An 18352-nucleotide genomic window follows, 5' to 3' on the forward strand; every position below is an offset into this window, starting at 1 on the left:
TATCCAATCAAATTCTGTTTTCTTTGAAGTCGTCGCAAATAACGTTTCGTCAGCGCGTTGTCCATCACGTGATAATGAAGTCACTTTTTCCCAGAAGACAATGCGCCAGGGTCATTACAACTTCCGGGAAGTTAACCCGCAAAACAAATTGGGCGCAAGAGAAATAGAAAGACACCAGATTTTGACAGACGAGCACAGTGCTGGCGTTGTGACAAAAGTCTACATTGATACTGTCCTTGTTACTAACAGTTTGCGGGATGCGAGTTCTTGTGCCATTTTAATCCTGATGGTCTTTGTGTAAGACTCGCAGTCACTCACACGTGTGCGCGCATTGAGTTCCAGATAATGTAATGATGCAGAAAATGGTGAGCCAGGCTGCGCGCGGAAGCTTGGCCTCGGACTTCGGAGTCGGAGTCGAGCTTCAATCAGTCATTTGTCTCGTGCAATATTTTCTTGCCATGCCCATCATGTGCCATTCTGTCCACAGATATTAATTAACGTAGAACTGATTACATGATTAATTTACGTTCTTCTTGCATAACCAAGTGAACTTTGTCTTTTTTCAGATGTCTATTTTGCGTGTAATTTCATGTTGAAATTTTGATACGCAAGTGTGTGCAAACGAATCTGGAAATTACACGAAAAAAAATGTGAAAAAAAGTAAAACTGCTGCAAACTGCTTACTGACTGGATGGACCTGAAATATATAAATCTAAAAATTAATGTGGCCTGACGTTGCGAACTTAGCAAGTTCTTCTTCAGAGGCTAAAGAAGTTCTGTTTTAGCCTCTGAGTCTGAAGAAGAACTTGCTAAGTTCGCAACGTCAGGCCACATTAATTTTTAGAAAAATAAATGTCTGACAAATGCAGCACTTTTTTTCTGTGAAGTATATAGAGTCAGTAATTGCTTCTAAAGCAAAAATAAACTACAAAGTACAAACAAAAATGTGGAAATCAAAATTTGACAAAGTTCTACATGTTGCCTTTGTTGGGGTACGTATGTTCCAAGTGTGGCCTTTATTTTACGGAGGCAGTCCAGTAAATTGGCCACATTTATGGGGCTAGTACTGTAGATCAAACTCCCGAAGGGTCCACCAGGGACTAAACTGGAAGTTGACGAGAGTGGATTAATGTCTAGCGGTGGCTGTAATGTCTTTGTTGGTTTTGGATGGAGCTGTGGTTTTTGATTTGCAGTGATTGTTTGTGTACAAAGTCTTTGGAGAGTCAAGAACATTTTTGAAGTATTTCCTAACAAAATTGGAAATGTTTCTCAGTCCCAGATTCATGTCTTATCATTATTTTTTGCAATGACTGACCTTCATTGAGATGATTATAATGAAGAAAAAAGTGGCGTCAGGTTGCAACATTTTTTTCTGAACTTTGTTGCAAGCCTAAGTTTAAAGTTACAAACAGAAAATGTGGAATTGGAAAACCAGAATGAGCATAGCTTGAGTAACTCCAGCTTACATGCTCATCAGGAAGCTAGGAAAAAAAGTGAAATGAGCATTGCACTTGCAGTATTTTTAAGATTACCCATCCATATCCTAACATTAGATGGTTTCTTCCCCCAGTACTTTGAGGCTTTCATACAAAATCAAAGAGTTATATTTGCAATGAGGTCTTTGGCTGTTCTTGTTCTGTAGTGTATGTTTTTTTGTTATAAGCCATTTTTTTGGAGGTTTAAATTAAGTCACGCGATTATAGAAGACACACGGGGTGCCTTCTAATTCTAGAAGTAATGGCCAAGTCCCCCCCCCCCCCCCCGATACTAAAATCTAATTTTTATCTTTGTATGCTGATTTAATTGTATGTCTTTCATCATAGGAATAACAGGTTTGTGAGGATCTCTGAGATCCATATTTAGTGTCTACACCAAGGCCAGCCAATCACAATGGAAGACTACAAGTACCTGTTCAAGGTCGTTCTGATCGGCAACGCTGGCGTGGGCAAAACATGTCTAGTCAGACGATTCACACAGGTAGGCATTTGTCAAAATGACAAGGAAAGCATTCCCTTGCTTATTTTGCTTGGTGTTAGACAGAGTAGCGTCCATATGTCATTCGAAGAAAGGGGTGCCTTGGAAACAACTGTTCTAGACACCCAGCTGTAAGGGTTGGACATTTTGGTGTGTAAATTTACAGCAAATCTGGATTTCTAGCCTGATTCTAAAATACATGTTTGTCTCATCAAAGATTTTCACTGTGTGGGGAGTGTGGCCTAGTGGTGGTCAGGGTTTGTGCCTCATGATCAGAGAGTCAGGGGTTCGAATCCAGCTGCCAGAGGTGGCAGCAAGTCATTTTTTGCAAGTCCAAGTCAAGTCACAAGTCATTGTTTGCAAGTCCAAGTCAAGTCACAAGTCATTAGGTCCAGTCACAAGTCATTAGGTCCAGTCACAAGTCATGTCACAAGTCATTTGGTCTAAAAACAAGTCAAGTCACAAGTATCTTTGTCCAAGAACACGTCAAGTTGCACATTATTTTGTCCAGCTGTAATAAGCTCAAAGAATTAACCTGGCGTGAACTTACGAGATATTTTGAACATGCCTCCTTAATTCCCCTTTTTCAATGTGTTGCAATTACTATTCTTGTAGTTTATCACATATCTGTCGGATATTAGCCCTTTGTATACTTTAATAAATTTACTTTACATTGTAGAAATAAATGTTGAGATGACCGTGAAAAAAAAAAAGACTTCCTCACTTGATTACATGTAGTATACTAACACTTTATTGTTCAATTTTCATGTATACTAAACGCATACCAATGGGTTAGGCTATCCGGTATTTTACATGCAATTGACAAAGGCCTGCTTTCTTTTCATGAAAGGTTCTTTTCAAAGTTTGTTCAACCAATACATTAAGCAAGAGACAATTGGTCATTGAAAACTAGTTTGTTGTGACAGTCTTATTGAAAACTTTTGAAACAAGTGGGAACTATTCATTTTACTGGATTCAGTCACCGAGGTCTATTTTCTGGAATGAAAAAGCTAATTAAAAGTATAATAGCTTAATTAAAGTGTATTGGGTCGCTCGAGTAGCGTCTGACTTGGGTTGGTAACAAGTCATTTTTTGCAATCCCAAGTCAAGTCACAAGTCATTGTTTGCAAGTCCAAGTCAAGTCACAAGTCAAAGCTGGTATTTACAAGTCAAGTCACAAGTCACAAAAATAGCGACTCGAGTCCGACTCGAGTCCAAGTCACATGACTCGAGTCAGCAACTCTGCCAGCTGCTGGTCATATGTTGTGTCCTTGGGCAAGCCACTTCACCCCAACTTGCCTCTCTCCACCCAGGAGTATAAATGGGTACCGGCATTATCGCTGGGGAGTAACCTGTGATGGACTTGCATCCCATCCAGGGGGAATAGATATATTCTCAGTCGTTTCATGCTACTGAAACGGGGGAAAAATGCGGGCCTGATGGGCCACGTTGGCTCGTGACAGACTCTATGTTGTTTTTTTACTCTTGAAAGATTTTCCTGTAGAGACTCAAAGCATCAAGATCCATGCCCATTTTCATGCATTAATTTTCACAGTAGTTTTGAATCGGTGACTTTTTTATCAAAATCTGTAATATTTTCCATTTTTCTTATTACTTAAATATTATGATCTTATTAACATTATTTACTTTTTGTCTTTAAATAGTGGTTTTAAGAATGGAGTCACAAGTCAATCATGCATAGCTATGGAACAATTTGTAGAAAAAGTTTATTGTATTTTTTTTTAATTTTGAACAGGGCTTATTTCCTCCTGGTCAGGGTGCTACTATTGGTGTTGACTTCATGATCAAAACTGTGGAAATCGGTGGAGAAAAAGTCAAGGTAAGGTGGAATGAATATTAATCCTCAATATTTTTAAACCATTATGGACTATTCAGTGTTAGCCACAGTCATCATCTTAAAACACTGACTTGAATCTAGCGACATATTCAGAGTGTTGCACACACAAAAAAGAATTTAAAGTGAGAAGTGTCGTACAAATATGTACAAATGTCTCCAAAGAGTCAGTATTTGTTGTGTTCTACTTGATCGTAAAACTAGGCCGATATATTTTGTATTTTTTCCAAAAATGGTGTTTCTCGGCCAAAAATAATCCTGCCATCAAGTGGTTAATAAAATTAACTTTGACAAATGACAGAAACAATGAGATGTTCACAAAATTACAATTTAATAAACTCTCCACAACTTTCGATAAGAAGAATCTGAAAAAGTCAGATCTGCGTTTACACTGTATGTAAAATCCTCCTGAGGTTAAAGCATCATTATGTGTGAAAAGGAGATATTTTTCTTGGTTGGACAGCTTCAGATATGGGACACAGCCGGCCAGGAGCGGTTCCGATCTATCACACAGAGCTACTACCACAGCGCCGACGCGCTGGTCCTGGTCTTTGATGTCACGTCCACAGAGACCTTCAACGCCCTGCCCAGCTGGCTCAAGGAGGTGGAGCAGTACGCAAGCCCTAAAGTCATCTCGGTGTTAGTTGGTGAGTTGCGAAGAAAGTAGTGATGGTTTGCTGCGGTTAAAGAAACAGTGGTGTAGTCGAGGTACTTATGATGTTTCACAGGTCATCATGAGCTCATCACAAGTCAATCACAAGTCATGCAAATAAACTGAGACGAGGACATTCCTTTGTTGATGTTCCTTTGTTACTTGTGACTGGACTTGTGAATTAACTTGTGATTTATGTAGGACTGGACTTGGGATTTGACTTTTGATTGACTTGTGATGTATTTGAGATCCATAACAAGAACAATGACGACATCATCGATTTAAATGTTTTACTCCTTGCCTGTGTAATTAGGGGCCTTTGTTAGAGTTACAAATCAAGCTGTCATATCATCAGCTCTTTGTCTCTAGGGCACAATTCCTAGCAGTGTCAGAGCAGATTATGGGTTTTCTTTTTTTTAATGCCATTTTGTGTATTTGATGAAATCTGATGTTGTGTTTTCTGTTTTCTTGATGTTGTAGTAAAAGCGAATCTAGCAAAGAGTTAATCCACTCAGTCACAAGTCAAGTCACTAGTGACAGGGAATGGACAGAAAGGATTATTTGAATAGTTTGGGAGTTGACTTGAAATTAAAAGATGCGTTTGAATAGCTATTGACTTATGAGGCCTGAGTCACAACTCTGGAATCAAAGCATAAAATCCAGATGAGCGGAGAGTTTAAATGAAGTGCCTATTTACAAAGACTTTTGATCACTTTGAGCTTTTTACTCTTCAGCTGAGTCTTTCCCATGTGATATTGTTTATTCAGGTTGGCGTAGTGGTACTCTCCCCGCCTTCAACCTCTGCGACCCAGGTTCGAATCCCCCCTGGGCCAATATGCCCGCCTTGGCCCATATGCCCCCCTTGGCCCATATGTGGATTGAGTTTTCAGTCCCTACTTGATTCTGTGGGGTTTTCCCCCAGAATATCATTCTTGAGTTTTCCTCTAGGACTGTAATTTCCTTCCACATCTTCTACCAAAGTACCCAACTGTAAATAAGTCAAAAGACTTTCGTGGACTATCCCCGGCCTCTTGCCGAATAATCATAACATAACTCACTAGATTATTGATTGGCCTTTTTTTCTCCACACAGGCAACAAAATTGACCTGGCCTCGGACCGCGAGGTCACCAACGAAGAGGCTGAGACCTTCGCCGACACCCACGACATGCGGCTACTTGAGACCTCGGCCAAAGAATCGGACAACGTGGACAAACTGTTCCTGGACATTGCCGTGGAGCTGACCAACAACGTCCGCAACTCGGACATCAAGAATTCCCTGTCGGAGGACCCTATACGAGATCACAGCAGCGTCTCCTTCTGCTGTCGAACGTAATACCAACAAACAACAGGTGAATATATTTGGCAAACAATTTGAATGATGTAAAAAAAAAAAAATCTGCATTGTCTTTTCAGCATTCACGATTTCTCTGAATATTGTCAGCCGTCTATCTCCTCTTCTTGCCATGTTTTTTTTTTAGTATTCAATAATTGGTCAGATTTGGTGTTTTGTCAAAATTGACTAAAAACTAGAAATCAAAGTTGTAATTTTGATGAAGATATTCAAACCGTCAGAAGCTGATTATGAATTTGAAGATCCAATGCATTGTTTAAATTTTAAAAAAATATGATATCTATGTATGTATATCCTTGTTAAGATGTAAGAGCTGCATGTATTGACATGTAATTTTAGTGCTATGTATATGTGCAATAGTTTTCACGTATTATATCCAGTAACGTACCAAGAATGTTGTCTATCCTCAATGGTTTGGCATGTATTTATGAAAAAGAAAGTATTTACTCTTTAACTTTCCATTTTATTGGGCATTTGTCTGAGAGCGTGTTCAGGGTATTAAAATAGTGATGCAAAAGCAACCAAAATAACAGGAGTTTTTTTTTTTCTTCTTTAAATGCATTGCTGTAAGCAATCAGTTTTAACACCATGTGGCTTCAACTTGCCAGTATGACAAGCAAATCTTTTTGTGCTTTTTGTGACATCTTTAAACAAAAATAATCTGAAGTTGCCTTCAAAAGTGATGGAGTTTTATGTGACTTATTTCCACAAAATGAGAGAAAAGTCTAAAAACTTTGTTTTCTTGTAAATCCTTCGAAACCATTCATTAAGTTGACTGTCGTTTGTTTAAACTGTCAAATTTCTCCAATATTTTGAAGACGGGGGCCCAATTTCATAGTGATGCTTAACAGTTAGCTGAAAAGTCGTGCTTACCATACCAGAAAATTGTGCTAACTTTAAGCACTATTTCATGGCTTGGATGTGCTAACGGTTGCGCGCGCATGGAGATTTCTATTGTTAGGTCACTGATTTAAGCAATTTTTTTCCAGTAAGCTTTTGCTGTGCTTCCTGCTTACGGTCTCCATGAAATAGGTGGAGGCTCAGTTAGCAGAAAATCATGTGCTTAGCAGCATTATGAAATTGGGCTCTGTTTTACCATCACAGCATTATCTGAAACATTTGAAAGATCTGATCTTTTTTCTTCTCGTAGTGACGACCTTACTCTCATTGAATGGATGCAAGTCACATTGCAAATTGTCCAAGTGCATACAAACTGTAGTTCTGCCAAGGTGTAAATTTCTTTTACTATGCATGAAATGGCAGTAGGGTACACTGAACATAGGTCTGTACATGTGCTTCAGTAAATTGCAGTGGCTGTTTTGTGTCTCACATTCTGTGCTCAAAAGGTACATGTTACTTGTACGCTAATGCAATGGTTTGCCATTGTGCCAAGTGCATTAATTAAAGGACGGAAGATCATGTATTCATGTTGTTGCCAGCTATTATGATGACAAGTGAATTGTTGGATGTAGCAAGTTTATATCTGCATGCGGAATATTGCAATAGTTTGTGACATAATGTTCAGTCTTCAGAGCATCTGTAATTGATGCAGTGCCATTGTAACATATGTCCATGATGAAGTCATGTTGCTTGACTGTCAAAAAAGTAGGCAGAATTGTGCAATCATTCATAACAGATATGAAAAGGAATGCTTACAATCTTAATGCAATGCATATTTGACATTTTGAATTGACAAATTGGGGGACCGCCAACATAGGGCTGAACAGCTCAGTTGGTAGAGCACTGGAACGGCAATCCGGAGGTCGCAGGTTCAAACCCCGCTCCAGTCAATTTCTTTGTTCAACTTTGAAATAATTATGCTTGAATTCTACAGAATTTTGAGTGATGGTAAAATGATTATGTATACATTATGCATGTACTGCATGCATCCTAAAAAAAGGAGTAACTTTTAAGCCGCCTCGCTAGAGAGCCAGTTAGACCTGTAATATGTAATTGTGTGTTGTGTAGAAATATCGTCAATGGCTAAAAAAGAATGTGCCAATTTTATTTTACTATGTTAGTTTGTTTATTGGCCAAAGAATATACATGTCTATTTTGTTAGATTTCATTGTATTTCTGTTAATTGTTTTGAATTTTAGCTCAGTGCAATATGTGTTCATTTGGTTTTGCAATTAATGAATATTTGTGAGCCGTTTGTGTTGAAGTGCTATTCATACCAGTATTATTAATTGAAATCTTGCCTGTCCGTGTTTTTTAAATTGTATTATTTCTTTAACCGACGTATTCAAATGTGTATGTGGATGGTGCAGTCCTTACCACATTCAGAATTCATCGAGGAGAAAGTAAAACTGAGTGATGGAATAGGGGTATTTTGTTTTCTTCTCAAACTAACAAGATCCGAAAAATTGGTCATATTTTGTTGGTTTCAGCCAAATTGGGTACAACGCATTGCATGAACAAGTACCATTTAAGTGTATTTAGTTCAGTTTCTGAAAGCAGGGATTTATTTTGCTCAGTAATTGTGCAAATTCACAAGAAAATTGCTATGCAACTCAAATTTACTTTATACGTATCGTATCCTGAAATTTGATTTGAACATCGTACAGTTTTGGTCAGTGAATTCATAATCTCGGTTTGCATATTTTGCTTTTTGAGGTTCTGGCCAAAACGTTCCTTTAATTGTGGACAACTCGTTATGCCTTATTCGGGTTCGCCGAACCCCAATTTTATGCAAAGTAACTGGCTTAAAGACTTGTTAATATCAGTGTGCTTAGCGTGTAGTCGAGGTTGTAGGTAGGACGTTTTAGTAATATTGGAAAACGGACTTACATGTACACGTAGCATTTATGTGTAAAAGATTTAGGCTGAGATGTAAAGAAATTTGAAAGTGATTATTGATTTTTTTTCTCCCTCTGTTCCAATTTTCAAAGGAAAATTTTATCACACGAATAAAGCAATTGTGTATTTACAACTGCGTTTTATTTGATATATTTATTTATTTGAATATGCCGTAACTGCCCTCAAAATGTAAGGTTATTAGATAACGAACTGGAGTTTGACATGTATATTTGTAAACCACTGAACAAAATGCATGTGTCACAACCACTGTTCTTCAGTCCCAGTCATTTTGAATTGAAGCGGTCAATTGACCTATCGCGGTAGAATCGCGTCAATGCAGCTTGTGAAATATTGTCCAATTACATGATATACAAATGGACATGGAACGCCCAAAATCTGAGACAAACAAAACTCAGTGTACAAAAACTCCATAGGGTTGTCTAAGGGGCGTGGCTAACTCGCAAACGGCGATAGGTCAATTTATGTTTATATCTTATCATTTAATATGGTGCTATATGTAAATGACTATTAATGAGTGCAATGTTAGTATCAGTTTTGTGCCAATTGGTGGATTTTATGTAGAAGGTACATGTACTTGTACCCAATTATGAAAAACAAATGTTTGTGCAATTTCATAGAGTATTCATGAATGTATTAGTATAAGGCCAAAAAAAAAATATGTCTGTCTCTGGTCAGAGCGCGCGCCGATTTTAATCATGCGCGTCAATCTTTTTTTCCCCCAAAATGTTCTGCGGTAGCTCCAACAGCGCCCTCTATTGCCACACCTCCTCAATTTTTTTTTAAAAAGAGCACCAAGGAATGGGGAAATTGCACAAAGGCAAATGACAAAGGGCACCAAGGCAAATTATGGAGGACACCAATGTACATGAGGACACCAAAAAAGCAAAATAGTACCCCACCTTGTCTGTACAATCCAAGCTTGAAGAAAAGAAAAAAAAAGGAAAAAAAAAAAAGCCGCGTCAATTCCGGAACTTTGGTCTGACCAGAGACCGAATATTTTTTTTTTTTTTTTGCCTAACCTCTTGTGTACATTCTAATAGATTAATAGACCTTATGCGTAGCTACCATCTTAGAGAGCATCTTTTATTATTGTAATTCAGTAACCATGATTGCTCAAAAGGTTCACTCGTGCATATCCCAGCAAAACAAAGGCACTGCCCTCTAAGATGGCTGCTACGCATGATGTCTATGGGCTGGTGTATGCATCAGTCATTAGTGATTAAACCATAGCTGTTCTTTTCTGTTTTTGACGATTGTCCATTTGTAAAAGTCTGCCTTTGCCAGCAAGACGAGCCTTTGCGGTGTTAAATCAAGTTCATTATGAAAAGACTGCCGCATATTGATTCACAAATGGAATTGTTCATTATCAATCTATTCCAACTTACTGCCTCAGCAATGTTTAGCAAAAGGTTTCATTTAATGGCCATGTCTGAATTATTAGGCGATGGCCGCTGGTAGTCACACACACGTCTTCTGCGCTCACTAACTTGTATTTTGGAAATTCTGGTAAATCACGTCAAATGGGACTAATGCAGGATTACTCCCGAAAGCCCATTTTTTTGCCTGTTATCAATACTTTTTTCCGTTTTGTAAGATCATTAAGATTAAAAATTATTCAAGAGCTGTTATCTGTCAAAGTTGAATATGAATAAAAGCTCTGTAGCCAAAGAAAGTAACAATTGATTCATTTACCTTTTTGTCTGTTTTTTTTCTGCATTTATTATATAAAATTATACTATTTTAAGAACAGCAATACATTTCATGTATATATATTTAAATACTTGTCTAACTAGGCTCGTCACCAACGGGAAGAAGCCTTGACTAGAATTTCAAGCATCGAATAATGGTGATGGATTTGTTTTATGGACTTATAATATATTTAAGGAATAACAATCATATATATTTTTCAAATCTCCCCCAAGTCTGTGGTTACTGACCTTTCAAATGTGAAAGATGGGCTTGCTTTTTTTACTACTACACTGTATTAGACAGTTAATGACACACCAAGTTATTTTAAAATTGCTCAAAGCTTCCCTTACTTTGTTCAATGTATATCTTGTACATATTTCGTGGTTGCTTTTCTCTAGTGAGACTTCTCGGGTTTTGGGCAACATGGAAGATATATTTCATACCTTTTCCATTTGTGCAGAGGTCAGAGTTAAAAGTTACAATCATGTGTAAGTTTTCAGCACTTTAAAAGTTTTTGGACTTAAACAATTTAGCATCACAATTTGTTCATGTGAATCCCTGCTTTTTCATCAAGGATTAAATAATGCTTGCCTGTTTCCTAAGAAACCTTTTAAGTACTGCCAATATTTTAAATACCAAGAACCAGCCAGATGAACAGGCTTTTAGCAAAAGATCAGTCTAACCTTTCGGGGAACTTGTCGACCAAGAATTGTAAAGAAAAAATTATCACTTAAAACAACGTATTCCCCAAACCACTTTGTTCAATACCTCGATCTCGGACTCAGATACTAGTACCACATTTCCTTTTCTTCAAGCAATCCCTTACCCAGGTTTAACTAAAATCATTTATCAAATTAACGGGAGTATAAATGATTACCCAGAGCCATTCTATTTCATTCATTTCTATAATAATCTTGACCAGTTACCCTTAAACAATATCTACTTCCTTTTCCTAAAAGGTATCCGCCGCTCAAGTTTTATTTTAAAAGTACTCGGGGAGCATAAACAATCACCAGAAATTACTATATATAATGTCCTTGACCTTTGACCACATACATACATAGTTTCCTTCTACCAAGTGAAGTCATTTACCAAAAGAATCATTTAAAAAAAGTATTTGCAGTAAAACGTACCATCCTTAAACGGATGCTTAGAAGGATAGTCCTATGCCACAGGGCATTACAGGGTACATTAAAAAATGTAATCAACATAATGGACGAGAGTGTTGAAATTATGAATGTGAACACTGTCAGTGTTAAATTGCGGTACCCGCTGCTACATGTACATCAGATTGGAACCAGGCAAACCGATCCCGTAAGCTCGGTGGTCGAGTGGTTGTACAACTTCTGCACTAGAAAGCAGGAGGTCGTGGGTTCGAGTCCCACCGAGTGATTTTTTTCCAACTTTCACTCTGGAGGTAACACACCGAGTATACAAGTGTTTATGTGTCAGTGAAGGGCAAAACCTTCTATTGACTGTCTGTGTGGTCATATCTTCAAGGATGGTTCACCAGCTTGCCGTTCATCCCATATTGCACACCTACAGCGACGGATAACTGAGCACCATTGAATGTAAACACAAGCTCAAACAACAAACACCTTGTTTTGCCAGGCTGGTCTGATTTAGAGGTGGCCTGATCAGTCCCAACAATGGACTGTGTTGACCTCCCTTTCAACACCCAATCCACAGCTAGTGATGGTGTATTGTTTGGTCGGGTCATCTCAGTGATAAGAATCGGCCCAGCTTGACAAAATATGGTTGCGACCTTCCGTTTTGAAATCAAAACAACTCAGTCATCCATGACTGAAGAATTGCAAGTTAGGTATCAATGGGGAACTGATAAATAGCACTTTCAGATACAGCTACATTGATAAAGTTCGAATTCATAATTTTAACAGAATAATCCATTATTTTGGGATTTGCTGTTTCCTTAATACAGCCTGTAAAATATCATACACTTTAGGTGAGAGGAATAAAACTGACTGGCAAATACTGGAGCAATTTTACAGAAAAAAATGGGACGCCATAAAAGAGGTTTTACTCAAGCCAAAAGCAGTTACCTACAATGCATTGATCAAACTTTGAAGTTTACTATCGCTTGAGGAAGCCATACACGCTTTCAGCCACGAAGCCATACAGCAGATAGTTTCACAAGGACAAGTGGGGAGTCATCCCAAAATGTTGCTTATGCTAGGACTACCTGCCTATGAGGCAATGATCAAACTCACATTAGCTTTTCACTTATGATTTCTGGGAACTAGACATGCTTGCAGTGAAAACAGTTTAGGCATCATAATGGCTTCCAGATTAGGTCATAAGCCCCACCCACCTGCCTGTGACTTTTGGTCACCTGACCAAAAGTCCTGCTCTAATTGGTCAATGCAGGCTGTTTAATTGACATGCTGGTAGGGTCCACTAATTGCCACGGGGCTTTTAGCACATCCTAAACGGGCATCACTGTCAATGTCTATGGCTTGTCACCATAGCACGCCAATTGCAAACAACCCACGCCATAGTCTCAACTATCTTATAAACACAATTAAGAAGCTATGAGAAGCATTATAAATCATTGTCGTGCCAGGACATCCTTGCTCGGAACCTGCCGAGCAGTATATCGGCGGCCATTCCCGAGGTGATTCTCCCCTGATCTACCTCCGCTTCCATCCGCGGTAACTCCGGCCCGATGTCCGGGTGACAGCGGAAGATGTCCATGATGTTGTCTCGGATGTGGTTCCACATCCAAATGCGGTGCTGCTTGGAGCGCTTGGGGAGTAGGAGGTCGTACTTGACCATGATGTTCCGGTACTCGGACATCGCGTCCCAGGCTTCCGTCAGACCGGTCTTGGTGACGGCTGACACCTGCATCACCTGATGCACACCAAAAAAGATCTCCGAGATCATTGGACCATCCCAAATTTTGCCTACCAATCTATGTGTACATTTCTCACAGTGCTTGTGACTGAGGCTGTGTCCGATTTACTTTGCTACGCCTGGAACTTACACACGCACCTATGGCTACTTCCCATAGACCCGTGTGTTATATCTAGCCGTAGCCGAGTAATTCCGACGCGGTTCAAGTTTGACTGAGCTAACATGGTCACCTGACCAAAATGTCATCTTCTTATTGGTCAATGCACACTGTTTTGATAGACAGGCAGGTAGGGTCCACTCCGGAGAGCTGCTGAGCACAGAATATTGTTTTGCAAAAGTCTGTACCGAGCGGAAAAAAAAACCTTACTGAGAACTTGTCACAAGAAAACTATACCTCATGACATTTGGGCTTGTGAGCCTTTTTTTGCTAAGCACAAATTTTCAGGCTTAGCAGATTTGTGAGCAAAGCAGGTCTGTGACATTGTTAACTGCTCAGCTAGACCTTGCAATATACTTATATTTAGGTGGAGAGTATGCGGTTGTTACAACCATACACAGCTGAGCCAGTAAACATGACATACTAGCAGGGATGTAGTCGCGTCCATCACGAGTCCATCACAAGTCCAGTCACAAGTCCAGTCGCAAGTCCAGTCACAAGTCCAGTCACAAGTCCAGTCACAAGTCCAGTCACAAGTCCAGTCACAAGTCCAGTCACAAGTAACAGTGGATGAACAATAACATAGGAATGCCTTTGTCAAAGCTCATTTGAATAGCTTGTGATTTGAATTGGGACTGCAGGACTTGTGATGGACTTGCAGGGACTTGTGATGGACTTGCTGCACACTAACTCTTCTGTGCAAACCACACATCATCATCAACTGTTCCCGTACCGAGTCCATATACCCATCGACTTCTACTTGTCTTCCTCACCTTAGGTGACCAGACGGCCGATCTCTTGCGCATGAGCTTGAGGGCGCTCGTGTACTCCGTCTTGACCCGTCGGCTGGGGATCTTCAGCTCCCCGTCTGCCTTGGTCACCAGGATCAGGTCAACTTTCTCCACGATGCCTCGTTTGATTCCCTGGAGCTCGTCGCCACCGGCCGGTGGGACCAACAACAGCAGCATGTCCACCATGTCTGCAACCGCATATTCTGATTGACCAACACCTTTAAGCCAAAAACGAAAAAAAGGGTTTGATCAAAATGTTCTGACTTACAGAGGTGTATCACATTATTCTTACCATTGCACTCATAAACATTCCTTATTTGTATAACATAAACATGAGCTACAGAAACTGTTTTGGAAAACTGAGCCACTATGCATCCGCAACACAAGAACAGTACTTCCGAGCCTTAGCTAAACCACCACAAAGCACATTTTCGCGTTACAAGATGATTTTGCAAGTGGATCAAGAGGCAAGCTTACCAACGGTTTCAACAAGGATGATGTCGAAGCCGGCGCCCTCACAGACAACAATGGCATCGTTGGTGTTACGCGCCACTCCACCGAGACTGCCGGACGTGGGCGATGCACGGATGTAAGCTCTCATGTCCCGTGTCAACTCGGGCATCCTTGTCTTGTCGCCCAGCAAAGAACCTTCGAACAGGACAAAAAATAGGAAAAATTTACATCTGATAAGCACATTAGGAATCCATGAAACCATACAGTGTTGGGCAGTTTGGGGTGGTACAGGGAGTTACAGGCAGGGTGGTTTTGGGCAGTACAGAAAGTAATAGACAGGGCAGTTTGGGGCAGTACAGGGAGTAACAGGCAGGGTGGTTTGGGGCAGTATAGGGAAAGTAACAGGCAGGGTGGTTTGGGGCAGTACAGGGAGTAACAGGCAGGGCAGTTTGGGGCAGTACAGGGAGTAACAGGCAGGGTGGTTTGGGGCAGTACAGGGAGTAACAGGCAGGGTGGTTTGGGGCAGTACAGGGAGTAACAGGCAGGGCAGTTTGGGGCAGTACAAGGAGTTACAGGCAGGGTAGTTTGGGGCAGTACAGGGAGTAACAGGCAGGGCGGTTTGGGGCAGTGTAGGGACTAACAGGTTTACCCTTTTTGCCAAAGTGGCTCGCTTGGGTTCAAGGACAATTATGAGATACTGGTTAATCAGTCTTCTTACCTCCACTGTATGAAGAGGATGGGTCGACAGCCAACACCGCCACCTTGTGGCCTGCCTCGGTCAGTTGCTTGCCAAACGCTTCTATGAACGTGGACTTTCCCGCACCGGGCGGCCCTGTCAAGCCTGCAACAAAAAATCCATCCAACAAATCTGGTCAATGAAACTTTATAAACAAGGTACTCTTCGCTAATAAAAAATCTGTGGGATTGCTTTGTGACTGCTTTGGCCTTGACCCTTCAAGATCATTTAAAAGCTACCAAGTTTCAAAGGAATTTGTAGGACTGAGGAAGCACAATCCTGTTATGGGCTAGATACCTCTTGAGATATGTACCATTTGTTGCAGGATTTTGGGGTTCAACCCATCCATGTGTCCTTAAGCAGGACATTTTACAGCAATTACCAATTGCTAGAGATGGGATTTTTTAAAGACATGGGTGATGAACTGAAAGCGAACGTGTTGAGTTTACTTTTCTGGGAGCTATTTTGGTTTGTTCATACAGACCTATTCGGAATGAGGGGGGTATTCCATGATTCTCTGTCGTCTTCTTCCTCAGGTAGGCGAGAATTTCGGCGAGAAGTTCCCTTGCCTGTGCCTGCTTGGCGCGGTGAGTGGACTCCACCAGCGTGATACACTGAGCGATGGCGGCCCTATGCTCCGACACGAGCTCTCGGAAGAGTTTCTTGGCTGGTCTCTCCGCTTCTTGGGGTTGGGTCTCCTGAGTTTTGTGTCCTGAACTCAGACAGAGTGGTCTGTTGTGTAAAATCCAGGAGCTGTGAGGGACTAGCGAATTTCGGCAGTGGAGGGAGGTCCTTTGTGTTGTCCTGGAGGAATGTTTCACTAGGGACGAAGTCCAGAAGAACCTTGTCTGTAACGCTGCCATTTCCAAGAGAATTTTTTTGTTGGTGTCTTGCTGGTAAATGGATTCAATTGTTCATTTTTGATGACGGTGTATCAACGGAAAACTCTGTGTAAAAGTAGAAGAAAACAATTTCACCTGATTAACAAGTTTTATCACCTACCACAAAATTCAGTTCTGGGGGTTTCTCATATAGGCCAATCATCACACCAAATATCGTTTCAATCTGTGAGAGTCGGGTACAAAATCGTGTTGAATTGACACGGAATGACCCAGTTTTTAGTGGCATCAGAATACAGCATCTAGACCATATAAACACACCGTACCCAACTACCCATCATCATCAAACCTGTCTGTGCGTTTCTGCACGTAGATGGCCTACCGCCTTTACAATTTGCCAGATTTAACCTTTCCAATGCCATACGAAAATGTACAGTACTTTTTAAAGTTGTTATTTATTAACCCAAAGTTTTCCTGTGGCCATTATTCTTATTCAGGACTGCCAACTTTGAGTAAGAGCTGAGAGTGAGAATTTGGCGATGGCGCTTGATCAGAAGGAATCATCATGAAGTGCGAAGTCCTAACACTCGGGACTGGCGTTCGGAGCCCGCTTAAGGGTCCCGAAAAAAATTTGATTCTACTCTAGACGCTGTGGTACTAGCTTGAGTTACTCCAGCTGACATGTTCCATATTCATTCTTATGTGAATGAATATGGAACATGTCAGCTGGAGTTACTCAAGTCAAGCTACTGTGGTACGATGGTGCGATCGGAGGCAATTTCTGACCACTTGAACCAATATTTTTGAACAAAAGGTCATGATTGGAGTTTTATTTATTTATTTTTTTAGCTTGAGAAATTCCGTGTGGGCGTGAGCCTGAGATTGACCTGAAAATGCGCGAGTCTCTCACGCTCAAGCTCAGTCAATGCTAGCCCCACTAGTGTGGCCGCGGTATGCTGCGCAGAGGTTCAGCGCAGCATACCGCGGCCACACTAGTGGGGCTGTTGTGCCCATTCTTGAAAATCACGCAATCTTAAGAATGTGCGCGCATTCTTAAGAATGAGCGCCCATTCTTAAGAACGAGCACGCGTTCTTAAGAATGAGCGCTCATTCTTAAGATTGGGTGGGAATATCACGTGCACAATTTATGAATTTTGCCCAATCTTAACAAACATTGCACGACATAATTATGTTAAATGAAATGTATAGCGGTTAAAAGGGAAACAATTTATATAAAGAGGAAAGAAAATATTCTATGCTTCTGTACTCGTATAACTACGATAATTTGAATCAAATTAAACCTGTTATTATTGCTTTTTTCTGCCCACTATGGGAAGTTTTGTAATAACGGAGGACTGGGAACTAGTCTGGGAAGTGCTTTGTTTAGGCTAGACAAGTTACAAGTCCCTGTATGTATCATATGCATGCCACGAAAAAAAAAACGATGTCCAGAAGCTGCCAAAAATCTTGCCATCACTAATTTTTTTCCCTCAGTGGCGTCGCCAAGGGGGGGCCAGGGGGGGCACGTGCCCCCCCTGGAAAACCTAGTGCCCCCCCGAGTGCCCCCCCCATCTGAGATTTGGGTTGGTAAAAAAATATATATATATTTTGTTATATTCAACTCCCATCATCTGAGTTGGTTTTTCATAAGGACAAAGATTGAAAGAAGCACAGTAATTCGTATTTTCTTCAAATGAGCATCATATGTGGCACCATTTTGCATCTCCGTATGCGAAAATTTTCCAAAGGGGAGGGGGGCACCCCCTCCCCTTAGACCCCTCCCCCAGGACGGCGATCCGTATCCACCTAAGTGCCCCCCCCCCCCCATAAAATGCTGGTGCCCCCCTGTGTGCCCCCCCAGACTGAAAAGTCTGGTGACGCCACTGGTGACCTCAGCATCAGAAAGTGATAATCACGATAATATCATAAGGTTGAATACTTTATAGGCCTGTCTGGCCACTGAAAATCATAATAAGAGTAAGACTAATAGTACATCCGTTGCAGTTAAACTACGTCAACCAGTCGGCTTACCGAGTACGAAAAACTACGAAATTTGGTGGAAACTCCAAAGTCAACTCGCCTGTGTTTTGCGAAGAGCGCCCTCTGTTGAATCACAGCTCACAGCTGAAATTTCGAAGCGTTGTATTTTGCCACTTGGTGGCG

General features: G+C 40.7%; 2 protein-coding genes across 2 annotated transcripts; one reads left to right on the forward strand and one right to left on the reverse strand.

Moving 5' to 3' along the window:
* The first annotated feature begins 82 nt into the window (after positions 1 to 82).
* LOC119728173 (ras-related protein Rab-30-like) lies at positions 83 to 8762 on the forward strand. Its single transcript, XM_038200261.1, has 5 exons — positions 83 to 365; positions 1824 to 1977; positions 3731 to 3814; positions 4293 to 4476; positions 5574 to 8762. Exons 2-5 carry the CDS (start codon positions 1891 to 1893, stop codon positions 5813 to 5815), a joined length of 597 nt encoding a protein of 198 aa, XP_038056189.1. The 5' UTR covers positions 83 to 365; positions 1824 to 1890; the 3' UTR covers positions 5816 to 8762.
* A 2931-nt stretch (positions 8763 to 11693) lies between these two features.
* LOC119727736 (methylmalonic aciduria type A homolog, mitochondrial-like) lies at positions 11694 to 18306 on the reverse strand. The gene is made up of 6 exons (XM_038199772.1): positions 18221 to 18306; positions 15835 to 16297; positions 15333 to 15455; positions 14639 to 14809; positions 14144 to 14379; positions 11694 to 13210 (listed from the first exon to the last, which is right to left on the reverse strand). Exons 2-6 carry the CDS (start codon positions 16211 to 16213, stop codon positions 12902 to 12904), a joined length of 1218 nt encoding a protein of 405 aa, XP_038055700.1. The 5' UTR covers positions 16214 to 16297; positions 18221 to 18306; the 3' UTR covers positions 11694 to 12901.
* Between the last annotated feature and the right edge of the window lie 46 nt (positions 18307 to 18352).

This window comes from Patiria miniata, unplaced genomic scaffold (genome assembly GCF_015706575.1).
Source record: "Patiria miniata isolate m_02_andy unplaced genomic scaffold, ASM1570657v1 HiC_scaffold_20, whole genome shotgun sequence".
Taxonomy (NCBI): domain Eukaryota; kingdom Metazoa; phylum Echinodermata; class Asteroidea; order Valvatida; family Asterinidae; genus Patiria; species Patiria miniata.

Excerpts from the sequence above, each read along its gene's own strand:
- LOC119728173 (XM_038200261.1), top strand. The coding sequence starts at position 1,891 with ATGGAAGACTACAAGTACCTGTTCAAGGTCGTTCTGATCGGCAACGCT. Across the intron at positions 1,978-3,730 it reads TAGTCAGACGATTCACACAG|GGCTTATTTCCTCCTGGTCA; the intron begins GTAGGCATTTGT and ends AATTTTGAACAG. Across the intron at positions 4,477-5,573 it reads AGTCATCTCGGTGTTAGTTG|GCAACAAAATTGACCTGGCC; the intron begins GTGAGTTGCGAA and ends TTCTCCACACAG.
- LOC119727736 (XM_038199772.1), bottom strand. The coding sequence starts at position 16,213 with ATGGCAGCGTTACAGACAAGGTTCTTCTGGACTTCGTCCCTAGTGAAA. Across the intron at positions 15,456-15,834 it reads ACCCCCCTCATTCCGAATAG|GCTTGACAGGGCCGCCCGGT; the intron begins GTCTGTATGAAC and ends TTTTTGTTGCAG. Across the intron at positions 14,380-14,638 it reads CATCCTTGTTGAAACCGTTG|GTGTTGGTCAATCAGAATAT; the intron begins GTAAGCTTGCCT and ends TTTGGCTTAAAG.